Below are 23,405 nucleotides of genomic sequence, written 5' to 3'. Positions count from 1 at the left end.
CATAGGGTAAAACGACTGCTTCAAAAAATGGAAAAAAACTAATTTCACCAAACAAATTATGTCAATATTTTCCTGAATGGTAATAAATCTTTATCATTTTTCTTCTGGTTTTGGGCATTTGAAAATTTTACTTCTATGTTATTTCCATTCAAATCACTTGTTATAGTAGATGTTTGTTCTTCAGCATCCATGAAGTCTTGTGCAGCATTGATATTTTTGTTAGCTTCATTGAAATAATGTGGAATGACATCTCTATTGGCATCATTTAGGTCTTGTGCAATCACATTTTTGTCATCATTTAGGTCTTGTGCAAAGAAATTATTGATATCATTGTTGTCATCATTAGAGTCTTGTGCAATATCTCTGTTAGCTTCATTGTCATTATTGAGATCCTGTAAATTAACATTTTTGTTAGCTTTATTTTCATCACTGAGGTCGTGTTCAATGACATCTCTGTCAGCATGTGCAATCATATTTTTGTTATCCTTAATCCCATCATTGAAGATATTTCTGGCAGCTTTATTTGTTACATTCTGGTTCTTTTGCTGTAACTGTACTTGTTTCAGTTCTGTTCCTCCTGTCTCCGACTTCCTGTCTTGCTGTTTCACGCAGCCAACTGTTAACGTATTATTTTAAAACTAGCCTTAATTGTCTTATGGAAAGGCTTTAACAAAAACATGTTTTTTTATAGCAACAACAAGCTATGAACAATAAATTAAATATCCTTCATACCCAAATCTGAACTTAAATCATTTGATAACCAACAGAAGATAAAGACTTGCACTGAAATAAGCCTTTGAGAGTCATTTTAATTTGCAAAATTCAACAACTAGGCGAATGTTTGGTTCAGTATAAATGGTTAAAAAACGTTCCTTGATATTGAATTTCTGCTCTAATCTGAGTAACAACTGCTTTATGTTGTGTCTCTGCTACATTTTCATGTTCACTGCAACTATCTGACACATCATCCACCCAATTAACAACCAGAGAATTAATCCAAGAGTTCTATAATTTTTTTCCAGCCTTTATTTCTTTTTTCCTATGAAATTGCTTAACTTCAGTGATCAGACCTATTTCTCGTCAAATAGTTCAAAGTTCACGTTTTTTGTTAATTTACTTAGAAGGACGGACGGACGTAGAGTCCTAGATTGATTAGGCTTGGTTAGACGATTGAAAAACTGAAAGAAACATTCTTCTAAACCTGCTGTAGACCAAGTTTTTTGCTGACTTTATTTGACGGACGGACGGATCTAAGAATGACATGAAGCGGATGTCCGTGGTGTCCTAGATTGATTAAGCCTAGTTAGATGATTCTATAACTGTTAAAGCATATCTTCTTCTAGCTGAACTATAGCCAAAGTTGGAGTTAGTGTTAAAAATGGAACAGACAGACAAATCAAAAAATGGAACAGACAGACAAAGTAAAAAAGTGGGAAGGACAAACATTTTGGATACCATCGTTGAATTTTTTTTTTGAATTATGAAGATTTAAGGCTGAACAAAATTCCTCATTAATTTTGACGTTCTGTTGTATTCCTAAAAAACAATTTACTAGTTATTGGTATTAACAAAGCAATGCTAAAAGTTACATCCTATAAATTAAGCATTTAATTTAAGAAAAGCCAACATTGCATATGCATAAACTTATGTCCAGGGGGGTTTGGCAAAGGGGTAATATCCTTGTCCCCCCATTGAAGCTTTATTGAAGCTCTGATTTTTCAACTATCTTGGGTGCTTTCAAATTTTACCCGATTGTTAGGTAAATACAACCCCCTCCATATAAAATCTATTAAAATGTTTACTTGAGCAAGATGAGATGCTTGATATGCTTGTGTCCATGTCCTGGTCAACACTTTCACAACCAACTTCAGTAAACACTTTTCTTGTTATCTCATTTTCTTTTGCCACCAAGAAACTTAATAAATAAATAATTTAATTTGTATTTTAACAATGTTATTTTTATTTACAATAACTTCTGCTATTTTATTTGATTATACCTTTGACTAATCTACTCTAATAAGGGGCGGGGGGGGGGGGGGAGTTTTGACACATTTGCGTAAACAGTGAGTATAGGCTTTATCTAAGGACTGAGAGGATAGGTTATTAGGGATAAAATCATTCTTATATGATAAATTTTCCCAAGTTTTAAGATTTTTTGGATAGGCCTCCAAGTTCAGGAGCTGCAGGCCTCCAGGTCCTCTCTGTACAGGTAAAAATTTAAAAAATAATTTTTTTTTTGAAGAGTTAGAAGTCAACCTATGAAACAAAATATGCATATTTTTTAAATGTTATTCACATATTAGAAGAAAAAAATGCATATTTTGTTTCATACGTTGACTTCTAACTCTTCAAAAAAAAAAAATTTTTTTTTACCTGTACAGAGAGGACCTGGAGGCCCACAGCTCCTGAACTTGGAGGCCTATCCAAAAAATATTTAAACTTGGTAAAATCCATCATATAAGAATGATTTTATCCCTAATAACCTATCCTCTCAGACCAAAGATAAAGCCTATACTCACTGTTTACGCAAATGTGTCAAAACTTCCCCCCCCCCTTACTCTGTTCGTTTGTTCAATATTTTTGTTATTGCTTCCCTACTATCTAATGATACCATCATTGTCTACCAACAAAAGAAGGGAAAAGTTTTGGCACATAACAGTGAGCATAGGTTTCATCTTTCATTTCATTTTTTTCTTCAAACATGTAAATATTATCAAAAAATGCCTATTTATTTTGTAAGTGAACTTTTAACTTATAATAAGAAATTTTTATTTTTACCTCTCCAAAGTCTACCTGGAGACCTCCAGGACCGGAACAATGTCCTCTAACTTTTCAAATAAGAAATATTGATTTGTTACCTGTCCTGAGTCTACCTGGAGGCCTGCAGCACCTAACCTGGAAACCTATCTAAAAAATCTTTATTTTTAAGAAAGATCGTAATAAAATACTTTTTTATTAAAAACCTATGCTCTATATCCAACGATAAATCCTATGCCCATTGTTTACGCAAACGTGTCAAAACTCCCCCCCCCCCCTTCAATTTTTACCTGTGCATGTTACTTTCAGTGGTAAATTTTGTTTTCAAATACCCCAGAAGTTCCTATGAATAACAAAAATGCAGAAAATTTTAAAAATTTAAAGGAAGCTGCAGGAAATGCACCGCTCTAACTGCTGGAAGACTGCCACCAATAGACCCAATATCCCAAATTTGAAGCCCTCAGCTTCAATAACAAAAGTTGAAAATCTGGAAACTTCAAATTCGACTGTCTTTCATCAGTTAGAGCCATGGTTTTCCTGCAGGCTTCCTTTAAATATGTTTTAAGTCATATTTCTCTGAAAATTTCTAGCAGTATCCATTTATAAAAAAAACTAAGCCTTATATGGCATATCGCTGCTAAATTCACAAAGAAAGTCAGAAGAAACTAAAATTTTAGTTTATTTACATAAAATAATAATTTAAATTAGATTTTACTAAGTTTCGTGATTCTTATAATTAGGGTTGGCAGTCCGAATCCGAAATCCGTTTTTTATTAGCGGATTCGGATTCTTAATTGGTAGGCTAAAATTAGCGTCTTGACCTTTTTAATACTTGTCATTATCATCATTATATATAAAATCTTTTAAAATCTGGTTCGATTCTCGGAAGTGAATCCCAGAGAACACCAAGAACAATAATTTTTAAGACATATGTAGCACTTAATTTTTTTTATTTTCTTTAAAAAGCCTTTAAAATGTTGCTAGAATCTCGAATCCGAATTCGGAATCCGCGGAGAATCTGCCATTTTTTGGACGGATTTTTGTAAGAATACGAATCCGGTCCAAATAATTGACGGATTGCCATCCCTGCTTATATGAAATGCTAGAACGTACCTTTTCTATAAATAGTCTAGAGCTAACAAGAGTGTTAGCATTCTCATGATATTCTGTCGACCAATTTGCAGTTTTAGACTTTACCAACGCCTAAAATAAATTAGCAACATAATCTAGACTCTTAGAAAAAGATATATGGTTGGTAAACCTTTATCATTAGCAAAGCTGCAAAATTTAAAAAATTATATTTTGACTTAAAGATTTAATCATGTTCTTTAATATATATATAGGTTCTCAGGGATGTTAAGAGATAAGATGATAAGTTGATATAGGTATATCCCCAATGACGATAAACAAAATAACCCTTTCTATAGATTAAAATTATTGGTTGAAAAGTTTGGACACTAATAGTTTTGAACCAACCAATAAAAAGTCAATAAAAGTGTCCAAACTTTTGAGCCAACAAATGAGATAACGTGGTTAAATTAATGTATGGTCAGATTAGCCACTATTGCAAGAAAATTGCAATAAGATATAGACAATTCTTACCTTATTTAGACATTGCCCGTCATCGATGGAATGTAAATAAAGAACAACTGGTTCAGAACTTTGATCCATGAATTGTTTCATCTAACAATCATAAAAAAAACCTCATTAACTTTGAATATTTATATACAACAACTAAAACATGTATGTGTTCTGTGAATCAGGTGAATGCTAGCTTCTTTAAAACAAAACTCTAAAATTGGAATTTTTTAAATTAGTTTTGGCCATCTAATAACGATAGGTCAGAAGATGCAAAACTAAAAAGGTTCAAAGTAACTTGGTATGTAAAGTGGATGTTAAAATAACTTGCATGACAATTGACAACATCTATAAGAGCGATGTACATTGTACATGTACATAAATATGATACCATCTAATAAAATATAAAGAAAAGCCGATGAAAAGTACAAACAAAGTAAATTATGAAATAGATGCTTATTAATTCTAGAAATAATAACTCTCTTAGTAATACAAAAAGACACATAGGAAACAAGTCCCTTCTAAAAAAATCCACCATTTTTTCAATTGACGTTCAAACTTTGTGTGAGGAGGGGAGAGAGTTTACCTTGATAGTGGCATTGTAGCCAAGTTTATTCTCACTTATCTTAAGAACAACTTGATTAAAACCCTTATTGTCTTTCTCCGCATCACTCTCATCTAAAAATTAAAATAAGAACAATTACATGCCATTAGAGAACCTTCCAAATAATTGCAATGGGATCTTTTATGACTAGGTTTTGTTTTAATAAGGGAAAGTTCCTGTTTCCCTTCTTATTTAACATTCAAAGTATTTTAATTTGATAGTTAAATCCTATGTAAATTATAATTTTAGAAAATCAATAAAAACATTATTATATTTAGGTTTGTACTCACATCAACAAAAGATTAGAGGGGGCAGGGGCTAAATATCTGTATGTTTAAGGGGTGGGGACATTGTGCCGGCTTTTAATTATGGCTTTGAATATCAGCCAATAGCGTCGGAAATATAAACACAACCAAGTCGCTACAAAAGAGCAGAAAGCAATTAGCTAGCAGAAGAAAGAGATCCTCACTTCACGTAGTTGTCTGGGTAATAGATTTATAGTTAAAAATTTTCGGCTTACCAAGACCCCAAAGTCTGCCCTGGAATCCTTGCATGGGCAAATCACCAAACTTATTGTAAAGTCTTCTAATGTCTTCAATCTTAAAAATAAAATAATTTATACAAATGTTATATATAGCATATATCTTTAGGTAATAAGTGTCATCCTTATTTTTTTAAATATTTAAATGAACATAGAATACTTAGATATATTGACAGGGGAAAACTTGTCGTCAATTTAGTTTGTAATACTAATATATATCTCATTTATTGGTCAGTTCGTTCTTCCAGTAGGCGGGGAGCGGATGGGGTATCGGTAGTGGATGTGGGGTATTGTTATTTAAGCCAGCTGTGAGTATCACTTTATTAGAGTACATGAAAATCTGGTACAACATCCAAGTAATCATAAATCATTTTATATTTTATCATATCCCTCAAGTTTCTTTAATTTATAGTTTGTTAGACTTCATTAAAACATTTAATTTCATCAAGCTTAGTTTCTCTTGATAAAAGAAAATGTGCTTTGGCTGCATCAGAATTATAATTCGGCGGCTGATAAGATTATAAAACAGTTCGAATGAAATAAAATGCGTAACCTTGATATCACTAGTGGTCCCATAATCACAGAAAAACACTGTTGCCGAATTATTTACTCTGTTGATACTTCTTATAATTCCTCTATTGTAGCCTAAATGACAAAGTAGCTTAGAAGTTAAATGCCATAATAATAACTTTCAATTTATAGACATTCTTGTATTGTATACAACATTGTAAACATTTATAAAAAATAAAACCGTTTAGTACAATGTACAAACTACACATTATGTTCCAGCTCCAAGTAATAAAAGTAAGTGGAATAATGAAGGAAATTAGCATAATTTTATGTAAGTAACAATTCCTCAAATTTTGAGCGGAAAATTCTGCCTTTCTGTTGGTAAACTTAAACAAGAAAGAGAGTTTCCTCATTTATTCATTAAACTAGTAAAATTCTCACCCATTCTGTTAAAATAAATAATTGGATTTAAAAACAAATGGATTGATGTTAAAATAAAAGTATCACCTAATTTCATATAATTTGCTGCAACTGCTAGTCCGGGAATCAACTAAAGATAAAACATAATTTTATAATAAATATTGGTTTGTCTGAATCCACTGATCTATGAAACAGCGGGACGATTAATTTAAACTTTTTAGGAGAGCAGCAGGCTGGTTGTAAATAAAATGACCATGCCATGCTATAAAATATAACTCTTTTATACATATTTAATATTTAACGCTTAATTGAAAGGCAGCTTAACTTACACAACAGACTATTCAAATTAAGAGAAGGTGCCAATAGATCTTTGCTCAGGGAGACTGTTATAAGAGAGAGGCGTCTCTAAAGCGAGTATTATGAGTTAAATGCCTTAGCGAGAGATTAGTCAAGACTAGAAGTCGATATCTCAATCCTAGGTACCGTGGTGTCAAACCAAAGAATATTTGATAGGAGATGGTGTTATAATCCAACTATTGCCAAACTAAGTTGTTAAGGTGAATGAAACTTATGTTTAACCTGATCTATGATAATTTTACTCTTTATCTCCATAGGATCATTGTACTTCTCATTCATACTGTTATTTAATCTCTCCAGAGCCTTAATTTAAATTTTATTATTAGACTAGGGGCCTTACCCCTAGAGTCTACCTTTATTGTGTGTATAGATATAGAAATGTGGAAAAATAGTCATCAATTTTGGTTGCTATCATGGAGCTCATTTATTGTTCTGTTAGTTCATCCAGTAGGAGTGGAGGGGTTGGGGTAAAGGGGGTGTATGAGGGGTATTGTTATTTTAGCCCGCTGAGGTTTTACTTTATTATAGGACATGAAAATCTGGTGTAACATTCAAGTAAAAATATATCCATCATAGTGTGGGGTTGATCCCTTTTTTGTTGAGGAGGGAGGGGGGATGGGATCAGGCAACTTGATATCCAAAACAAACTTAAATGTGTCCTCGACTAATGCTGAACTTTCCTGAAAATTATGTAACCATCGGTCCAGCACCGAATTATTTTATAAAACTATGTTTTTATTTACGGGCATAAAAATAAGAGTAATTGTAAAGTAAGAGTAATTATAAGATATGAAAAATAGAAAACTAACTTATTTTTACCTCATGATAAGCAGTGCCTTTCTTGTAAAACCAAAATCTTGTTTTAGTCGTAACTTCAGTTATGAAAATCTGCATCTTCTAAACATAATTTTAAAATATTTTATGTAATCAAAATTATAATCTAAGGGCAACCATAATGAAGTATAAAAATAGTAAACCCACCTTCTTGTAATTGGAGATTTCTGGTGGCTTTAACTTTGTGCAAAAGTCCATTTTGTTGATTCTAAAAAAATGTAAACAAGACATAATACCTAGGTACTAAATATTTAGATTAATTACAAATAAATAATATGTGTAAACAAGGACGATTATGTCCATAAATAGCGCAGCATCGAAGTTAACAATAACTTAAATGATATGTTTAGAAAGCGGAAATTAGATAATTAAGAAAATATTACAGACTTAAGTAAACTAGGTATATAAAAATCACGAAACTTGCAAAGAAGTACAAAAACATACAGTCGTAATTACGGACCATCAATAAAATTTTGAGTGATAACAGAAGGAAAAATTATGTAACGTAATAATATAATTTACAAAAAGAATAAGAAATTTCATTTTTTCTCATCTTTAAAGAGTTAAATAATAAAATATTAGAAAATAATAAAAGTAGAAAGTTTATCTTGTGTAAAACAATTTTAATATTGGTTGTGTGATATTGAGTTTTGATAGGATGGGGACACAAACACATGACTATTGGGAGGGGGTACATGGAAGCAAGGTGGATTCTCAAACATGTAAGGCCTTGTAGAAGGACAGCTGCAAACATGGGATATTGTAACATGTATGTTTCTGATCTCTTCTTGTTTGGTTCCTAAAATAATAAAACTAAAAAAATTTAACAAAGATACCTAGTCAATTTGCCCCTTTTAAGTTTAAGGACTAGTAACATAAAAAGTTAGTTATAGAAAGATCTTCATTGGCCTGGTGAATTGTAATGAAAAAAATATATTTTAAGAGAAGCCAAAATAGATACCTAATGTTAATCGAAAATTATTTTGATAAAAGGATGCATGGACGAAGGTTTTAATTTATAATAAATAATGAAATCTAATTTTTGATAATCTGACCTGAGATGGGAATAGGGACATATAAATATGCTGGAGGATTTTCATTCGTATTATTTGCTGCTGCTATATTTGTTGCAACTTCTCTTGGTGGGTCTGTTGAAATCTTTGCCTTTTGTGCTCGAAGTGCCTTGAACCTTTCAAGAATTTCACTTCTTTTAGAATTGGAATTTGATCTTGATTTATATTTTTCCAAAATTCTATGTTTAGATGAAGTTTGTTTGGTGTTTGCCTCTTGGTTAAAATCATCATTATCGACAACATTTTCTGACTCTTTCAATTTTATTAAAGCATTATTCTTTAAAACTTTTAAACTATTAAAATCATTATTCTTTGAAGCTTTTAAATTATCAAAATCATGATAATTTGTAGGTATTAAATTATCAAAATCATTATTTTCCATAGCTGTTAAATCTTCAAAAGTATCATCTTTTGCAACTCTCAAATTCTTAAAATCACCATCCATTGCATCTATTAAGTTATCAAAATCAACATTCTGTGCAGATGTCATTTTCTCAAACTCATCATTCGTTGCAGCTATCATATTACTAAAGTCATCTTTCTTTACAGCTGACATATTCTCAGAATCATCATCATTTGCAGCTATCATATTCTCACAATCGTCATTCTTTGCAGTCATTGAATTATCAAAGTCATCATCCTTTGCAGATGTGGAATTTTCAAACGTATCATTATTATCCAAATCAATATTTTTAGTATATGTTGATTTTGAATTACCAAGAGCACCATTTTTCATTCTTTCAGTGTCTTTCTGAATATTTTGATTGGTTTGGCGATCTTTGTGAACCCCAGTATCATGAATAATCTTTACATCGTTGACATTATCTCGTGTTTTATCATCAGATTTCTCTTTTGAGCTTCTAGCAATATATTGTGGAGTTATGATGTCCAACTCATTATCAGAAATAATATTAGCGGCATCGTCATTGTCATCCTTGAAAAGATTTTTCATTATTTTATCCACATCATCCTGAAACATCTTTTCAATTTGAATGTTGCCTTTAATTTTATTCTTTCTTTCGGGAGTAGAACTTCTAAAATTGCTATACTTTGTTGTTCTATCATTTTTGTTTGAAACAACTTCTTGCTCACAATTTCTAAAACTTTCAATTTTTTCTTGCCAGTCAGCTTCAGTATCATCATGAATCTTAAGGGATGGGACAATTGATGATATATTTATGCATTCCCTCCCCTTAATTTAATAATTATGAAGTTTGGACACAAAAATCTTGTCAAAAAAATATTCAAACCTACCCCTAAGACCTCTAATCATTTAAGTTTCCTTAATTATTAAACTTCAATGTCCCCTACCTCCTGAGTAGTGTGTTGTATATCCTGTTGTGAGTTTGTTTTATCAACCTTATTATCATCAACGTTCTTGATATCAATGTCATGAGTTGTAAAACTTAAGATTGCAGGATCATTATCGATATCACTTATGGAGTCAAAATCAACACCACCAATGTCCAAAGACGCCGATGTAGACTCCTCACTAAAATTGAAATGCATGTATTTGGACTTGTATTTGAAGCTAGGTTTGTCTTTTCTAAAATCTTCTTTGAGGCTATCTGGAGAACCAATGATAAATAAATGAAATTTTAGATGTTTTTGATAACAAGACTAACAACTAGGTATAAAGATATATGAAAGATATTAATTTAGATATAATTTAAGATAATGCTTTGGATTATTACTTCAAGAAAATCATATGTAAATAAAATAATAACAACAGGAAATTCTTTTCCAGTTTGGCTTCAAAACCGAACAATATCCTTTGATTAGAACCAGTTCTCAGCTAATCTGATAAATCATGTAGGTATATCATCGTATTACAGACCATTTTCCAAGAAAATTAAAATAAAAAAAACTGGCTTTTATCTTCTCATTTTTCATTTGATATACGCGAAAAGCTGTCTATAATACGATGCGTTAATAACTATTCCAGCTGTTCAGATTAGAAGAATATCAAACTAATATCAAACTTTTACACTGCAATCGAGAAATACCATTACAAAGACATAGTTTGGATGCATAAGCAGGAGTAGGCTCATTAAAGATTTCACCACTTACTAGAAATAACTTACTAAAAGTATCAACATATTGTATTTACCAGTTCCTGATTCTTCAGCTTGATAGTTGCAGTTTGATCTAAATTCATTAAAGCTTTGATTCTCATTGTTCTCTGTGTGAACTATAATCTCATTTACAACTCCTGGATCATCATTTATACTTTCATCCTCTTTGCAATCAACTAATTCTTGTTCCAATATTTTATGCTTCTTTGTCTCGGTTTGTTTTTTGTCACTTTCTGCTTTAGTTTTTTGTAATATGTCTATTATACCTTCTTCACTATGTTCCAGGTACCTTAAAGGGGACTATGCACAAACGAGAGCAAGTGATTTTAATCACCATTCTGCAGTAACTTTGTGTATTTTTGGGTGAACAAACTAAGTTTCTGTTTAATATAGCTGTATCAATTTAAAAAAAAAACTTTGAAATGTAAAGCGATTTTTGAAGATATGTCATTAAATGTTGTTGAGTAAACGAATGGAAGGTGCTTGATATCCCTTCCTCTCGTCGTGTATAGTCTCCTTTTTAAGTTAGTTCATAAGGATAGGAGAGGGGAAGAGAATGGGGGCTGACGTGGTAAAGATCACGTAATCAAAGGAAACAGGGCTGATGACAACATCCATAAAAGCGAAGCTTTAAAGTCAGACAGAAAACGAACATTAACTTTAATAGAATTTCAAAGCGTCCATAACAAAATATCCCATATACAAAATTGTGTTTGAAGTAGTTAAATTTGCTTAAATACAGGATACTGTTTGATAAGATGAATCCAGCTAGTGGTTATTAAAAGGTTTCGAAGCAATGCTGAAAAATTATTATCCATTACCTTAGTATGTTTGGATAAGATAAACAAAGACCCTGCAACTCTCTGATAAAGTCCTAATGTTAAAAATGAGTTACTTATATATTTTAAAATAATCAAAGTTTTTATTAAAATCCATGTTGATTAATTTTAAGTTAGGTGTCTTTCTAGTTTTATGTATATGAAATTTATAAATCTAAAATAATCCACGAAACCTAGAATCTTAAATCTAGAATTTATATTCGTTTTTTGTTAGCTAAATAAAAGGGCATACATTGAGAGAAAGATAGCAAAAGATTACAAAAGGACAGACAGACACTCATTCAAAAAAATAAAGCTTTGCTAATAAAAGTTTAAAAAAATACTTTTTTAAAGTAGAGAAATTCCAGCAGTGTAAATACAGTTTTCTCGTTCATCTCCTTTGTTTTCTTGCATATCTTTTCTCTTACCAAAAACTAAAATAGAAAATCAATCATAAAATCAATCAGATATTTTATTATTTTAATAAAATAAAAACTCATAGAATATGCCAGACTTTTTTTTAACACATAATGGTAATTCGCTGTACTTTTAGATCCAAGGTATTTTACCTACTTTTTCTAATAATGTTGCACACCTAACCTGTCAACAGTAAATCAGTTAGTTATGCTTTGGTTTAAATGGAGGTTCATTTCTACGACCTCACCGAAAGGCTGATGTTCTACTTTTCGCTTATTAGGTATTTTTATAGTTCAATAAAAGGTAGGGCTCGGCAGCCGCGCCAAATTTAAAGTCGCTTGTGTGCAAAACAGTAAAATCAAAAACGATGTATTGTCTGTTTAAGAACAGGGTTAGATATCAAGCTGAATTATGACAATTTCACTGAGACTTACACACGACTGACGCGCGGCTGCCGAGCCCTGATAATAGATTACCAGATTCAAAGAGTTTCCGGAATCAATGGATTCCAGGTACAGCGGTATGGCACAATTTTCATCCAGATCTTTAATCTGAAAAACAAAATAATGATATTAAGAGATAGGACAATGGATATATTGATGTAAATCCACAATTTTAATAAACTAAATTACCAGAACTATTGGTTGTAAAGTTTGAACACTACTAGTCTAGAACCAACAAATCGCAACTCAACAAAAGTACCCAAAGTTGTTTAAAACTTTGGGTATATTAAAGTCCATGTCCATTCCTTCCCTGGATTTTATGGCCATCGTTAAAACTTATTTACCTTAAGTTCAGCGCAGAAACCTTTTGTGTTCTTAGAAACAATATCCAATACTTGGTTATAGGCTTCGTCTTTTCTTCCAGTTTCGCCTATAAGAAATTATTGCTACTAAATCAAATATGTGGCATTAATAGTTAGAGAAGGGGGAATGACTTAGTCCAAAACAGATTAAATGAATTACCATTCAGTTAGGACTTACAGGTTGTGCAATAAACAGATGGTTTTCTGGTGGGCAGGGTGTCGGAGCCGTTTAATTTTGATGCGGCTCCGGCTCATACCTTAAAATTAATATATCAACTTTTGTTCATTATTGAAATTGATAAAAAAAAAATAATATAAAATATTTTGCTTTTATTTGATTAAAGCTATATAAAAGTAGAAGGATGTGTGTCTATTTGTTAAGTAACAATAGTTTTTCAGTTTATTATATGGAAATAGACCGTTGCCAAATTATATTATTACTTTAAAAAATCACTTTTGGCTAATCTGGAGCCGGAGCCGTTTTTAACGAAAAATACGGCTCCGCCTCCACCAAAAATGTTGCTGCTCCTGGCTCCCGGCTCCGGCTTTGAAACACCGCTGGTGGGTGTTACTTAACCTAATATCTGGGTGCTTGGAGTCTTGACTATTTCCAGAGAACCTAGTAATAGTGTCTAACTTTTTATCTTTGTGACGTAACAAAAATCGAAGGATGAGAGGGGAGGTGGGAAAGGAAACCCCAAAAAGAGATGAATTTTTGTTACGTCACAAAGATAAAAAGTTAGACACTATTACTAGGTTCATTTCCAGACTATTTTATTTGAAACTTTTTTTAAATGTTTTAATTCAACTCAATAAAAACGCAGGCATGCCCTGATTAATAAAAATAATACAAAAACCTTAAATATAATTATACTTATATTAATAGTCAGATTAATAAATAAAAGCCATAGTAAGTAAAGTAAATTCGAGGAAAGAAATAAATAGAGTTTAATAGTATGTTGGTAAGAAAAATAAGTTACTTACCTAAACCAAAAAGTCTTGCTTTAAAAGCTTGCATCTTTAACTCAGCAAACGGTTTGTAGAGCAATCTTATATTTTCAACCTAAAAAATAATAATTGAAAATTTTAAGATTTTAGTTTGTTATAATAGTGTACTTATATTTTTCATAGAAGTTCATTGTTGGAATGCAAAGCAAAAATTGTTAATTCATTAATTCATGTTCTTTTGACTTAAAGAATACATTTGACGAAGAACAAAAGTAATGGGCCAAGAAAATAAATATATTATTACTTGGATCATACAGCAGATTTTTATGTTTTCTAATATAAGAAACACGCAGCGGGCTAAAATAACGATTTCCCCTTTAAGCTTTTACCCCATCCCTTCCCCTCCTACTGACGAACTGACTTTAATAAATAAGTTCCATGTTACTACCAAGCAAAATTGACGACAATTTTTTCCCCCTTCAAAATATACATTTGAGCAAAGAATAATGTTTTTATTTAACATCATTAATTTAACATTTTATTTTAATTACCGGTATTTCACATTTAGTACCATAATCACAGAAAAATACGAGTAAAGATCCATCTCGCCAATTAATATCCTGGATGATGCCACGGTTAAAACCTTTACAGAAAAAAAATAAGTTAGCTTTATGAGAAACAAAAATGGTTAACGTTGTAGGCTATCTTATCTTGTAGGCTCTTATCCCCCCTTACCTTTAAAAAAATCAAAATTAGGGGTAGTTGGTAGTTTTCGTTTGTTTATTTGTTTTTGTATATTTGGTACTAGGCACTAGCGCCGCAGGTATAGACCCCGACGGATTAGAGCTTGGAAAAGGTTAGGGGAGCTTAGACAAAAAATACATATCCCACCTCTTATTTCAATTCATTTAAAAAATAGGGGGGGGGGAGTTATACGGGCTCAATAGGCACTTTGTGTAAAAGTACATAATTTTTACATGCAAAGATCTTGTAATGTGTTTCCTTTTCTTGCTGTTTACATATGCTCTTTGAATTTTAGTTTTCTAAAATATTTCTATTAAAATCATATAACTTTAAAAATACCATCGCCATATTTAGCAGCCACAGGTAAGCCAGGGTAAACCTAAAAATAATATTTTTACTATTTTTATGTATTTCTATAACATTTTAAGTTTTAAATTATTATATAGATTAATCCATTGCGATACAAAATTTGAATTTATCGATTCATAAAATCTAAAGGGATCTAAAGGGATACGACAATGGCCGACAAATTGATGTACATCCGAAATGATGATAGACAAATCTACCCATTCTTTAGATAACAATTAGTGGTTTAAACATTTTGGCACTCGACTTAATGAACCAACCGATAAGATTTCAATAAAGTCCCCAAAGTTGTTAAGGCAACGAAGAAGAAAACGCTATTATAAAACTTTGGGGACTAGTATAATAAACAACCAAATGTCCCCTCCATTCCTGATAACATCGAGTTTCCAAATCAACTACAAATAAGAATTATTTCTCGGAAGTTATTTTATTTTGTCTAACCTTTGCTATGTTAACAATGCTGTCTGCAGCTGTTTTACTATTGTAGATTTCCTCCATTTTCTTATGCAATGATTCCAAAGCCTAGAAATATCATTTTAGATGATGGATGAAAGAAGAGAGGGGAAGTGGTCTTATTCGGCGAGAAATGTAATCTGTTTTTTTTTCTGCAAGATACCAAAAGTTTGGTTCCAATTAATTTCAAAACGAAAATAAAGGGCGGGGGCGTTTCTGTACCTGACTAGTCGCTTTGAGGGAAACCGCCTTATGTTTGTGATTATTAACCTCACCTGACTATATTCTTCTCCAATCCTTTGAAACCAAAATTGTGTTGATGTTTCAAGTTCTGTCACGTATATACACATGTTCTACAAAGAAATCTTTTTTCGAAACAGATAAATATCCGCTGGATTAAAACCGGTTCTCGGCCATACTGTAATGATGTATAGCATAGTATTACAGACACTTTTCCACGATTATTTAAATAATTATCATAAAACAATACCCTCTTTGTTATCCCGGGCTTTAGGTTAAAAGTACTGGTATTAATTTTAAATTTTTCATTTTGATATCCGCAGAAAACTGTCTATAATACGATGCGATAAATATATAATTTTTCATAGTTTTATGCAGTAGCTGCTCATATCTAAACGCGGTAGTTTGCTGCTAGATTCTTAAAAATGTTATAAAGAGCCTCTCAGCTGCAAATTTTTAAAATGCAGATACAGTTGAATATGAGGTGTTCAACCGCGATCTTTTGTAAACACAAAATAAATGGTTTCTGTCCTTTTCTACTCCTTTTTACAGAGCAAAGAAAATATAACAGTAACAATAGCCCTATTTAAAAATGTTTTTCAGCGTTACTCTTTTACAAAATTTCTTTCACTGTTTCATGTGATATTTAATTAATAACTGTATAATTACCTTACCTTATTTAAGTCAACTATACTGGAATTTGGTATTTTTATAGCAAAAACCATTTTAAGATCTAGTAGAATTAATTTACAAATATAAACTTTTTTTGTACAAATATCAATTTTGAACTAATCAATACTAAAGTCTAAAAACAATATAATAAATAAAAAATAATAATTAACATAATTAAAATCGGATTCATCACAGAATTTCATAAGACAATACCAATATCACAATAAAATAATTTCATCTAATAACACAAATCTTGGTTTAATAACATATGTAGATATTACATTTGATTATTCTTCGTTTTCTGCACTGATGGCTGAATCAAGAGACAAATTGACAGCAGACAAATTCTTGGCCAAGGTGACGTTTAATGGAGGTTGATTTAATTCAGCTGATAAACCTTGAATAATGATATTATTAGTAGGGTTTGGCCGGATATCCGGTTTGGCCGGATATCGAAACTATCAGAATACCGGATATCCGTCTGATTTTTTAATGACGGATACCCGGTAATTTGTCAGATATCGAATGATAGCCAGATATTCGGCCGGAATGGGATATCCGGAATTGTAAATCAGCCGGATATCCGGTCCAACCCTAATTATCAGTTTTATAAACCAATCTTTGCATCAAAAAATAAAAGCTACTTAAATTCTTATTTGATATTTTATCATTACCTGATCCAAAGTTACTGACAGCCAGTCTAACCAACTCTTCTTTCCTGGCTTTACTTTTTGCTCCTTGAATTCCATTCTGTTTTAGATAATGTAGAAGAGTTGCGGCATTCACGCGCACAAGGCCCTTCTCTCCCTCTTGTCTAAATTGGAAGATTTATTATTAAGTATTCTGCCAATCATACGAAATTGATTACCTCGTTTGTGCAAGGCTTTTGTTCGCGACAATGTAACGTCAGGTATAACAAGTTAACAACAATAAAAGAAAACTACCCAATGGGTTTAATGTCTTCTTTTCTTTCCAAAAAATAAAACCCGGGATATTTAATGAAGTAACAAACAACACTTCCTATGACTGGAAGACTTAACTGCCCAACTGTGCATGGTTTTGATTTGTGCCTTATTAAGGGCCAAAGCTCTTGTGATTAATTCTATTACTGACATAGGAGTAATAAGTACAATTTTTCAGACTCGATTCAGACAGCTTTCTAGCCAAAATTCTTAAATATTCTTTGAATTTACCTAATAATTGTACCAACATCCAAATTCTGAATATTTGGAGCCCTTTTCTTCTTGGCCGCTCCATCTCCAAGTTCACCTAGGTTAGTTCAATCCATAAAATAAAATACCTCAGGCTTACTCTTAGACTATGAAAGTGTCAGCATTAGGCTTTGGTGCAAAATAAGACAAATATTTTTTTACTTCAAATAATTACTAATATGAGAGTTACCTGTAGAAGATACAGACATACTTTCATTGCTCTTATACCCAGAATCAGCCTAAGAACAAGTTTATAATTACATATAATAATCCAATTGTTTTAGAACTCCAATTTTAATATGTTTTCCTTAAAGATTCTGTCATAAATAAATTTTAAATAGGTATTTGAAAGAATTTTTGGAAAATTTATGAATTGAATAAGAAACTTGAGTCTTTAAAAGGGGATAGGTACTTTGGATGTTTCAGGGGGGGGGGGGGGGGGTAAGACATACCAGCCACCTTGTTTCTTATTATTCTATTATAAAAAATACCTTAGAAACAGTCTTTTTAACTGTTTTAGTTGATGATGGAATACTTTGTTTCCCAGCCGGTGTTGAAGGTGTAAAAGATGGCCTTGCAGATGATATAGATGGCCCAAAAGATGGTCTTGCAAGCGGAGTCAAGGGAACAGGTGGAATGATGCTGCCTGATGATACTGAGGATAATGGTGATGAGCCCAACAGAATATTTGAAACCCTTGGCACCTTGCTAATAAAACTTATATTACTAGTAGATATATCTGGTATCTGCAGCTGATTGGTACAAGTTGAAGTGCTAGTTTGAGCATTGTTCTCATTTTGCTGCATGCTGGGTATGCTCTGATTACTTGAGTTACTTCCAAAAGTGGGCCTTTCCTTAGGTTTACTTGCAACAATTTGAGAGTTTGCACTACATTACAAATTATCTTCAAAACAAAGCAAGAGCTTTTTCTCAATCATATTTTTTAAGCACAATTAATCACCCCCCTCCTCCCCTCTCCTATAAAAATGCTCATTTCTCATGTCAGAGAAATGAGACCTAATCCTAAATGATTTACCTAATTGTTTAAAATTATATTCCATAAATTTTAACATTAGATAATTGTTCCTGACAATATTCCGTCCAAAGACAGGTCTAATTTTTGCGCTGCCATTTCCTTGAACATTACCACTAGCTGTTGCTGTTAGATGATCTGTTCTTTTAATAGCTGTAGAGAAGACTGGTCTTAGCTTTTTGATAGGAGGCTGTGAACCTAGCACTTCATTATTATCATTAGAATTCTCGTTGTCTCTGGCATTTGCAGAATTGTTGTGTACATCCTTGTTAATAGCCGGCTCTGAGATATTTCTACTGTCTCCATTAATTTTTGCAGGTACAGCAACTCTGTAATAAGAAATTGTTATAGAAATTTCTTTTTTTTTAAGCATGTAAGATGTAGTTTGATGAAAAACACCCCCTTTGGTGGTTGATAACAGATAAGAGTCAAATCTTTGTAGATAGTCACAACAAGGCACTAGCATCTAAGCTATCGACACAACTATTTATTACCCAAATACCATTTATATCATGGATGTGATATTGTAGCAGTAAGTATAATTTCTAATATCGCTATATGACTAAATGATGCGCTACGTTTTTATGCTTTAGTTGCAGATTCATATATGTATAATGTATATTTAATACTGAAAGACAACCTTTCATTTTGTTGCCAAGGTTGAGTTTGAATCACTGGTGCCTCAGATTTCTTTTTAAAGGGAACTGGAGGCCTCTGGAATCCTGCAGCTATTCCAGGTAGAAGTGTTCCTCTAATACTGAAATGGTAAATATTCATTTTTCTTTTACAACAATTTAAACTTAGGTTTAATTTTCACTTTAAAGAAAAGATAAATTAAAGAATAGTTACGCTACTTGTGCCCAGAGAGAGTTGTACTTTGAAATTTATCTTTGCTTATTAAGCATGATTTTGAAAATCATAAACTTTACTATGCATAAAATTTTACTATCTTTGCTACAATATTTTTTTAAAATTTTAATTATGAACATGAGAAATGCATTAGGTTTTAGTTTAGGATATAAATATAATTTGAAATATGAGACATTAGATTTTTATACTTTAATAAGCTAAATTTTAGATTTTAATTAAGTAAACTTGGTAATTTATAGGTTATGAAATATTAAAGATGATGATCTGACTTTCTACTTACTTATTGTAGTTGCCCACTTAAAAAAAGGATAAAAATATAAATAAAATAGAAAGATAGGCATAAAAATCTGTAACAATGTCTTAAAATAAGTAGAAAAGTCAAACTGTCGGGAGGACAAAACGAGTTAAGGAATAGATACAGGGATAAAGTAATCTGAGAAGTTTCTCTTACATAGTACCCATGCTTTAGGCGATCATTGGTCTAGGGAATCTTTACAAGAAATTTCAGACATCTATCTTGTCTGTAAATTTTCCAATTATTAATGAAGGACAACGATTTTAAAAAGTTTCTAGTCCTTACTCAATAGGTACTCATTTAAGTTGTTTAACCTGATTTTAAAATAAATATTATGTGCTTCTACTGATTTGGTGATCTTTAGATTGAAAAAAATATACCTACTAAGTTTTTTAATTTTAATTGAATTGGGTCATCTCAAAAATAAAAACTCGCTCTAATTGAATTATTTAAAAAATCACGCAACCTTTAAATAAAAAAAACTTTCCTGTTATGAGACTGCAAAGTAGAAGTATGACTCTTCATCTGAGTTTGACTATAGCTTTGAATGTTTGCTGTTGAAATACTGTTTTTAATTCGAGATATTTCTGAGGATAGTTTGAATGGCGTTCCGCAGATTTTCCTAAAACATTGAAAACATGTAAAGTAAATATTTTAAGCTTCAGAAACTTAGTTTTATTTCTAGGAACAATTTGATTTACAGTCTGCGTCACAAAGAGTATATTGTGTGGGTGCTTTGACAACAGAAAATATCCATTCTTTGTCATGTATCTTACTTTGTCAACAGTAGACTGTGTAAAGTTGTCGTGTACCTGGCTTTGTGTAGAGTAAACTGGGCAAAGTTGTGATGGTCTTGACTTAGTGTAGAGAGGACTTTACAAAGTTGTCATGTACCGGACTTTGTGTAGAATTAGACTGGACAAAGTTGTGATGTACCTGACTTTGTGAATAGCAGACTATAAAAAGTTGTCATGTACCTGAGTTTGTGTAGAGTATACTGGACAAAGTTGTCATGTACCTGACTTTGTATAGAGTAGACTATTCAAAGTTGTCATGTTCCTGACTTTGTGAAGAGCAGACTATAAAAAGTTGTCATGTATCTGAGTTTGTGTAGAGTAGACTATAAAAAGTTGTCATGTACCTGAGTTTGTATAGAGAAGACTGGACAAAGTTGTCATGTACCTGACTTTGTATAGAGTAGACTATTCACAGTTGTCATGTACCTGACTTTGTTAAGAGCAGACTATAAAAAGTTGTCATGTATCTGAGTTTGTGTAGAGTAGACTATAAAAAGTTGTCATGTACCTGAGTTTGTATAGAGAAGACTGGACAAAGTTGTCATGTACCTGACTTTGTATAGAGTAGACTATTCACAGTTGTCATGTACCTGACTTTGTTAAGAGCAGACTATAAAAAGTTGTCATGTATCTGAGTTTGTGTAGAGTAGACAAGACAAAGTTGTCATGTACTTGACTTTGTGTAGAGTAGACTGGACAAAGTTATCATGTACCTGACTTTGTGTAGAGTAGACTGGACAAAGTTTACAACACATGGCTTAGGATCTATTCTTCTCACTGATACTGGATCATCAAATCTTAATCAATGAGGATATAAAATTATTAGAAACCAAACTTATTATTGATGAGAAAAGCAGTGTTTGTACTTTTGTTATTTTGGACATTTTTTGCTGCATCTTACAACTCGTTATTAATCTATTTAGATAGTTTTTTTCAGTTTAAATTCAAGCATAGGAATTTATTTAATAAATGAAAAAAATAAATAAGGAAATTGTAAAAGTAATAAATTATAAACTGCATCTAAAAATTTACTATTTACAAAATACACAGATAACTGTCAAAATTATCAATTACATTTTTCTTCCAGGAAATTGCAACAAATCAATACTGACAGACAGAATTGCAATTTTTATTTAAAAGCATTTTCAAAAGATAAATATTTTTGGAAAAATATAAGGTTAGGACAAATCAAAAAAAGTAGAGTTAAAGCTTTATTTTTCCTTATGAACTTACAAAATGGCATTCTAAAATATTAAAATATTATGTCTGAATTATTAACACAAAATGTATTGATTTCTAAAACTAGCGGTGGTTACGCCCCTAGCCTTTATGGGATCTAAATTCGAAAGGACAGGAAGGACTAGAAAATAGCTTAAAATTATCCTAACACTTTAATCTCAGATTGAAATAGCCTAAAACCATCACAGGACCTATGTAAAGCTTACCTTAAAAAGAATGGGATCAGTAGTTATTGAGATCTTAATCTTCAGACAAAAATCTACTGTATATAATAGGATATACCTAACTGTCCATTCAGGATAAGTGAGAAGCGTAGCATTTCTAAAGAACTTTACATTATAATAAACCATTGGAGCTTGGTTCTCATCCTCTACAAGTCTGTACCCGTACATGTTCTTCCAGTACCTGGCATAGCATAACTTTATTTGGGTTTGAACCGATTAATTAATATTTAATGGATTAGAACTGGTTATCAGACATACTGAAAAACCCTGTACAACAATCTTATTACAGTCAATTTTTCACGAATGTAAAAATAATAATCTTACAATTAATACCAGTTTCGTTAACAAATTCCTTCATTCCCTCGTGGCTAACAAAACTGGTTTTTATTTATAATTTTCCATTTTTATATCCGCGGAAAGCTATCTATAATAGAACTATTAATGTATGTATATATATAGGCTGTCATACCAGAAAATAGCGTACAACCTTCCTAGAACCAGAACTGTGCTGCATGGAATAGTATAGGTAATCCAATCCAGAGATCTAATGGCGGAAAAATTGATGTACGTACATCTCCAATCATGATGATAACAATATTACCCCATCTTTAATTTACAATTAGTTTAGTGTGAGATACTGCTAGAAAAGACACAACCTTCTACCAAAAAATGATAGCCTTACCTTTTCATATCATTCCAGGATTTAAAGATGGAGTTATCAGGAATTTTCTTGGTTATTGAAATCAGAGTAGCGCTGGTCAGGTTAGGAAGCACTGAACAATACAGAACTTAGATCAAATAAGATATACGACGGAATATATTTTAATAAATTTGACGGCTGCTTTGCTTAATCTTACGGCGAAGAGGCTGGCTACTTTTTCTTTAATCAGACATCATTAAAACCGACAAATAATGGTTTACAAATTATCTGGAATAGCCAATAACGTATATAGAACATGGCTTTTGGAAACGAATGTTAAATTGGACGTTTTTTGCTTTTTTTTGATTTTCAAAATTAGACCACTTCGGTATTTATCTTGTCAATATTTATGTTTACCTTGTAAATACATACAAAATTTACATACAGTTGATATGTTTTTTAAAGTTGCACAGAAGCATGATATGCAAATGGTATGTTAATCAGTAAGCGTGGCTCCTACAGTTAGTAAATAATTTGTGTTTCGTTGCATTTTGTGTCTGTGATAGCCTACTGCCGTACTGTAACAGAGTTACGAATGAAGGATTTTAGAATCAGCCAAAAATTTTGCACTGGTTAATTCTGGGCGGGGTTTCTTTCAGAGAAAAAAGCCATATGCCAATGGAAGATTAATTTATTGAGATTTTAGATTATATTTGAGGTTTTAGATAAGCAAAAGGATCACTACTTATTTAAATTTACAATTATTTCTCGACTATTCATACCACAATGGACAAAAAATTAGAGCAGAGCTGGATCTTTAAACCATTTTAGTGGTGAGCCAGATCGGCGTGTGCCGAATTTCAGCTAATCACAGCGCGGCATTT

General features: G+C 31.8%; 3 protein-coding genes across 3 annotated transcripts in view; all 3 read right to left on the bottom strand.

The window, feature by feature from the left end:
* Window positions 1-56: 56 nt before the first annotated feature.
* Window positions 57-7,812, bottom strand: LOC145312372 (uncharacterized). Its single transcript, XM_080151610.1, has 13 exons — window positions 7,749-7,812; window positions 7,587-7,664; window positions 6,990-7,070; window positions 6,498-6,540; window positions 6,034-6,125; window positions 5,460-5,538; window positions 4,922-5,013; window positions 4,360-4,440; window positions 3,871-3,960; window positions 3,048-3,100; window positions 1,803-1,915; window positions 1,456-1,536; window positions 57-616 (listed from the first exon to the last, which is right to left on the bottom strand). Exons 1-13 carry the CDS (start codon window positions 7,797-7,799, stop codon window positions 57-59), a joined length of 1,494 nt encoding a protein of 497 aa, XP_080007736.1. The 5' UTR covers window positions 7,800-7,812.
* A 2-nt stretch (window positions 7,813-7,814) lies between these two features.
* On the bottom strand, window positions 7,815-16,274 carry LOC145334924 (uncharacterized). The gene is made up of 14 exons (XM_080180559.1): window positions 16,215-16,274; window positions 15,576-15,653; window positions 15,289-15,369; window positions 14,821-14,860; window positions 14,289-14,380; window positions 13,774-13,852; window positions 12,772-12,857; window positions 12,461-12,535; window positions 11,912-12,001; window positions 11,571-11,623; window positions 10,785-11,038; window positions 9,986-10,242; window positions 8,657-9,821; window positions 7,815-8,400 (listed from the first exon to the last, which is right to left on the bottom strand). The coding sequence occupies exons 1-14, from the start codon at window positions 16,263-16,265 to the stop codon at window positions 8,225-8,227; spliced, it is 2,577 nt and encodes an 858-aa protein (XP_080036685.1). The 5' UTR covers window positions 16,266-16,274; the 3' UTR covers window positions 7,815-8,224.
* An 11-nt stretch (window positions 16,275-16,285) lies between these two features.
* LOC145334931 (uncharacterized) overlaps window positions 16,286-23,405 on the bottom strand; it is a 60,153-nt gene continuing 53,033 nt past the window's right edge. Inside the window, exons 8-18 of the mRNA XM_080180571.1 lie at window positions 22,564-22,654; window positions 21,940-22,062; window positions 21,132-21,215; window positions 20,112-20,243; window positions 19,097-19,216; window positions 18,512-18,785; window positions 17,915-18,313; window positions 17,614-17,662; window positions 17,406-17,481; window positions 16,887-17,026; window positions 16,286-16,609 (exon numbers count right to left, since the gene is read on the bottom strand). Coding sequence (XP_080036697.1) covers window positions 16,500-16,609; window positions 16,887-17,026; window positions 17,406-17,481; window positions 17,614-17,662; window positions 17,915-18,313; window positions 18,512-18,785; window positions 19,097-19,216; window positions 20,112-20,243; window positions 21,132-21,215; window positions 21,940-22,062; window positions 22,564-22,654 — 1,598 coding nt within the window. The 3' untranslated portion in view covers window positions 16,286-16,499. The remainder of the gene's footprint in view (window positions 16,610-16,886; window positions 17,027-17,405; window positions 17,482-17,613; window positions 17,663-17,914; window positions 18,314-18,511; window positions 18,786-19,096; window positions 19,217-20,111; window positions 20,244-21,131; window positions 21,216-21,939; window positions 22,063-22,563; window positions 22,655-23,405) is intronic.

This window comes from Acartia tonsa, chromosome 2 (genome assembly GCF_053477335.1).
Source record: "Acartia tonsa isolate MP-2025a chromosome 2, ASM5347733v1, whole genome shotgun sequence".
Classification (NCBI taxonomy): Eukaryota; Metazoa; Arthropoda; class Copepoda; order Calanoida; family Acartiidae; genus Acartia; species Acartia tonsa.
Note: the sequence above shows the minus strand (reverse complement) of the source record. Positions and strands in the feature narration are given on the sequence as shown.

What these genes read in the sequence shown, in the direction of transcription:
- LOC145334924 (XM_080180559.1), bottom strand. Translation starts at nt 16,265, where the DNA reads ATGGTTTTTGCTATAAAAATACCAAATTCCAGTATAGTTGACTTAAAT. An exon ending in AGCAAGACTTTTTGGTTTAG is followed by an intron (nt 12,858 to 13,773) that starts GTAAGTAACTTA and finishes AATTTCTTATAG; the next exon opens with GCGAAACTGGAAGAAAAGAC. An exon ending in TACAACACACTACTCAGGAG is followed by an intron (nt 9,822 to 9,985) that starts GTAGGGGACATT and finishes CCATCCCTTAAG; the next exon opens with ATTCATGATGATACTGAAGC.
- LOC145312372 (XM_080151610.1), bottom strand. Translation starts at nt 7,799, where the DNA reads ATGGACTTTTGCACAAAGTTAAAGCCACCAGAAATCTCCAATTACAAG. An exon ending in GTAAAATTATCATAGATCAG is followed by an intron (nt 6,541 to 6,989) that starts GTTAAACATAAG and finishes TTTTATCTTTAG; the next exon opens with TTGATTCCCGGACTAGCAGT. An exon ending in GCTACAATGCCACTATCAAG is followed by an intron (nt 4,441 to 4,921) that starts GTAAACTCTCTC and finishes TATGATTGTTAG; the next exon opens with ATGAAACAATTCATGGATCA.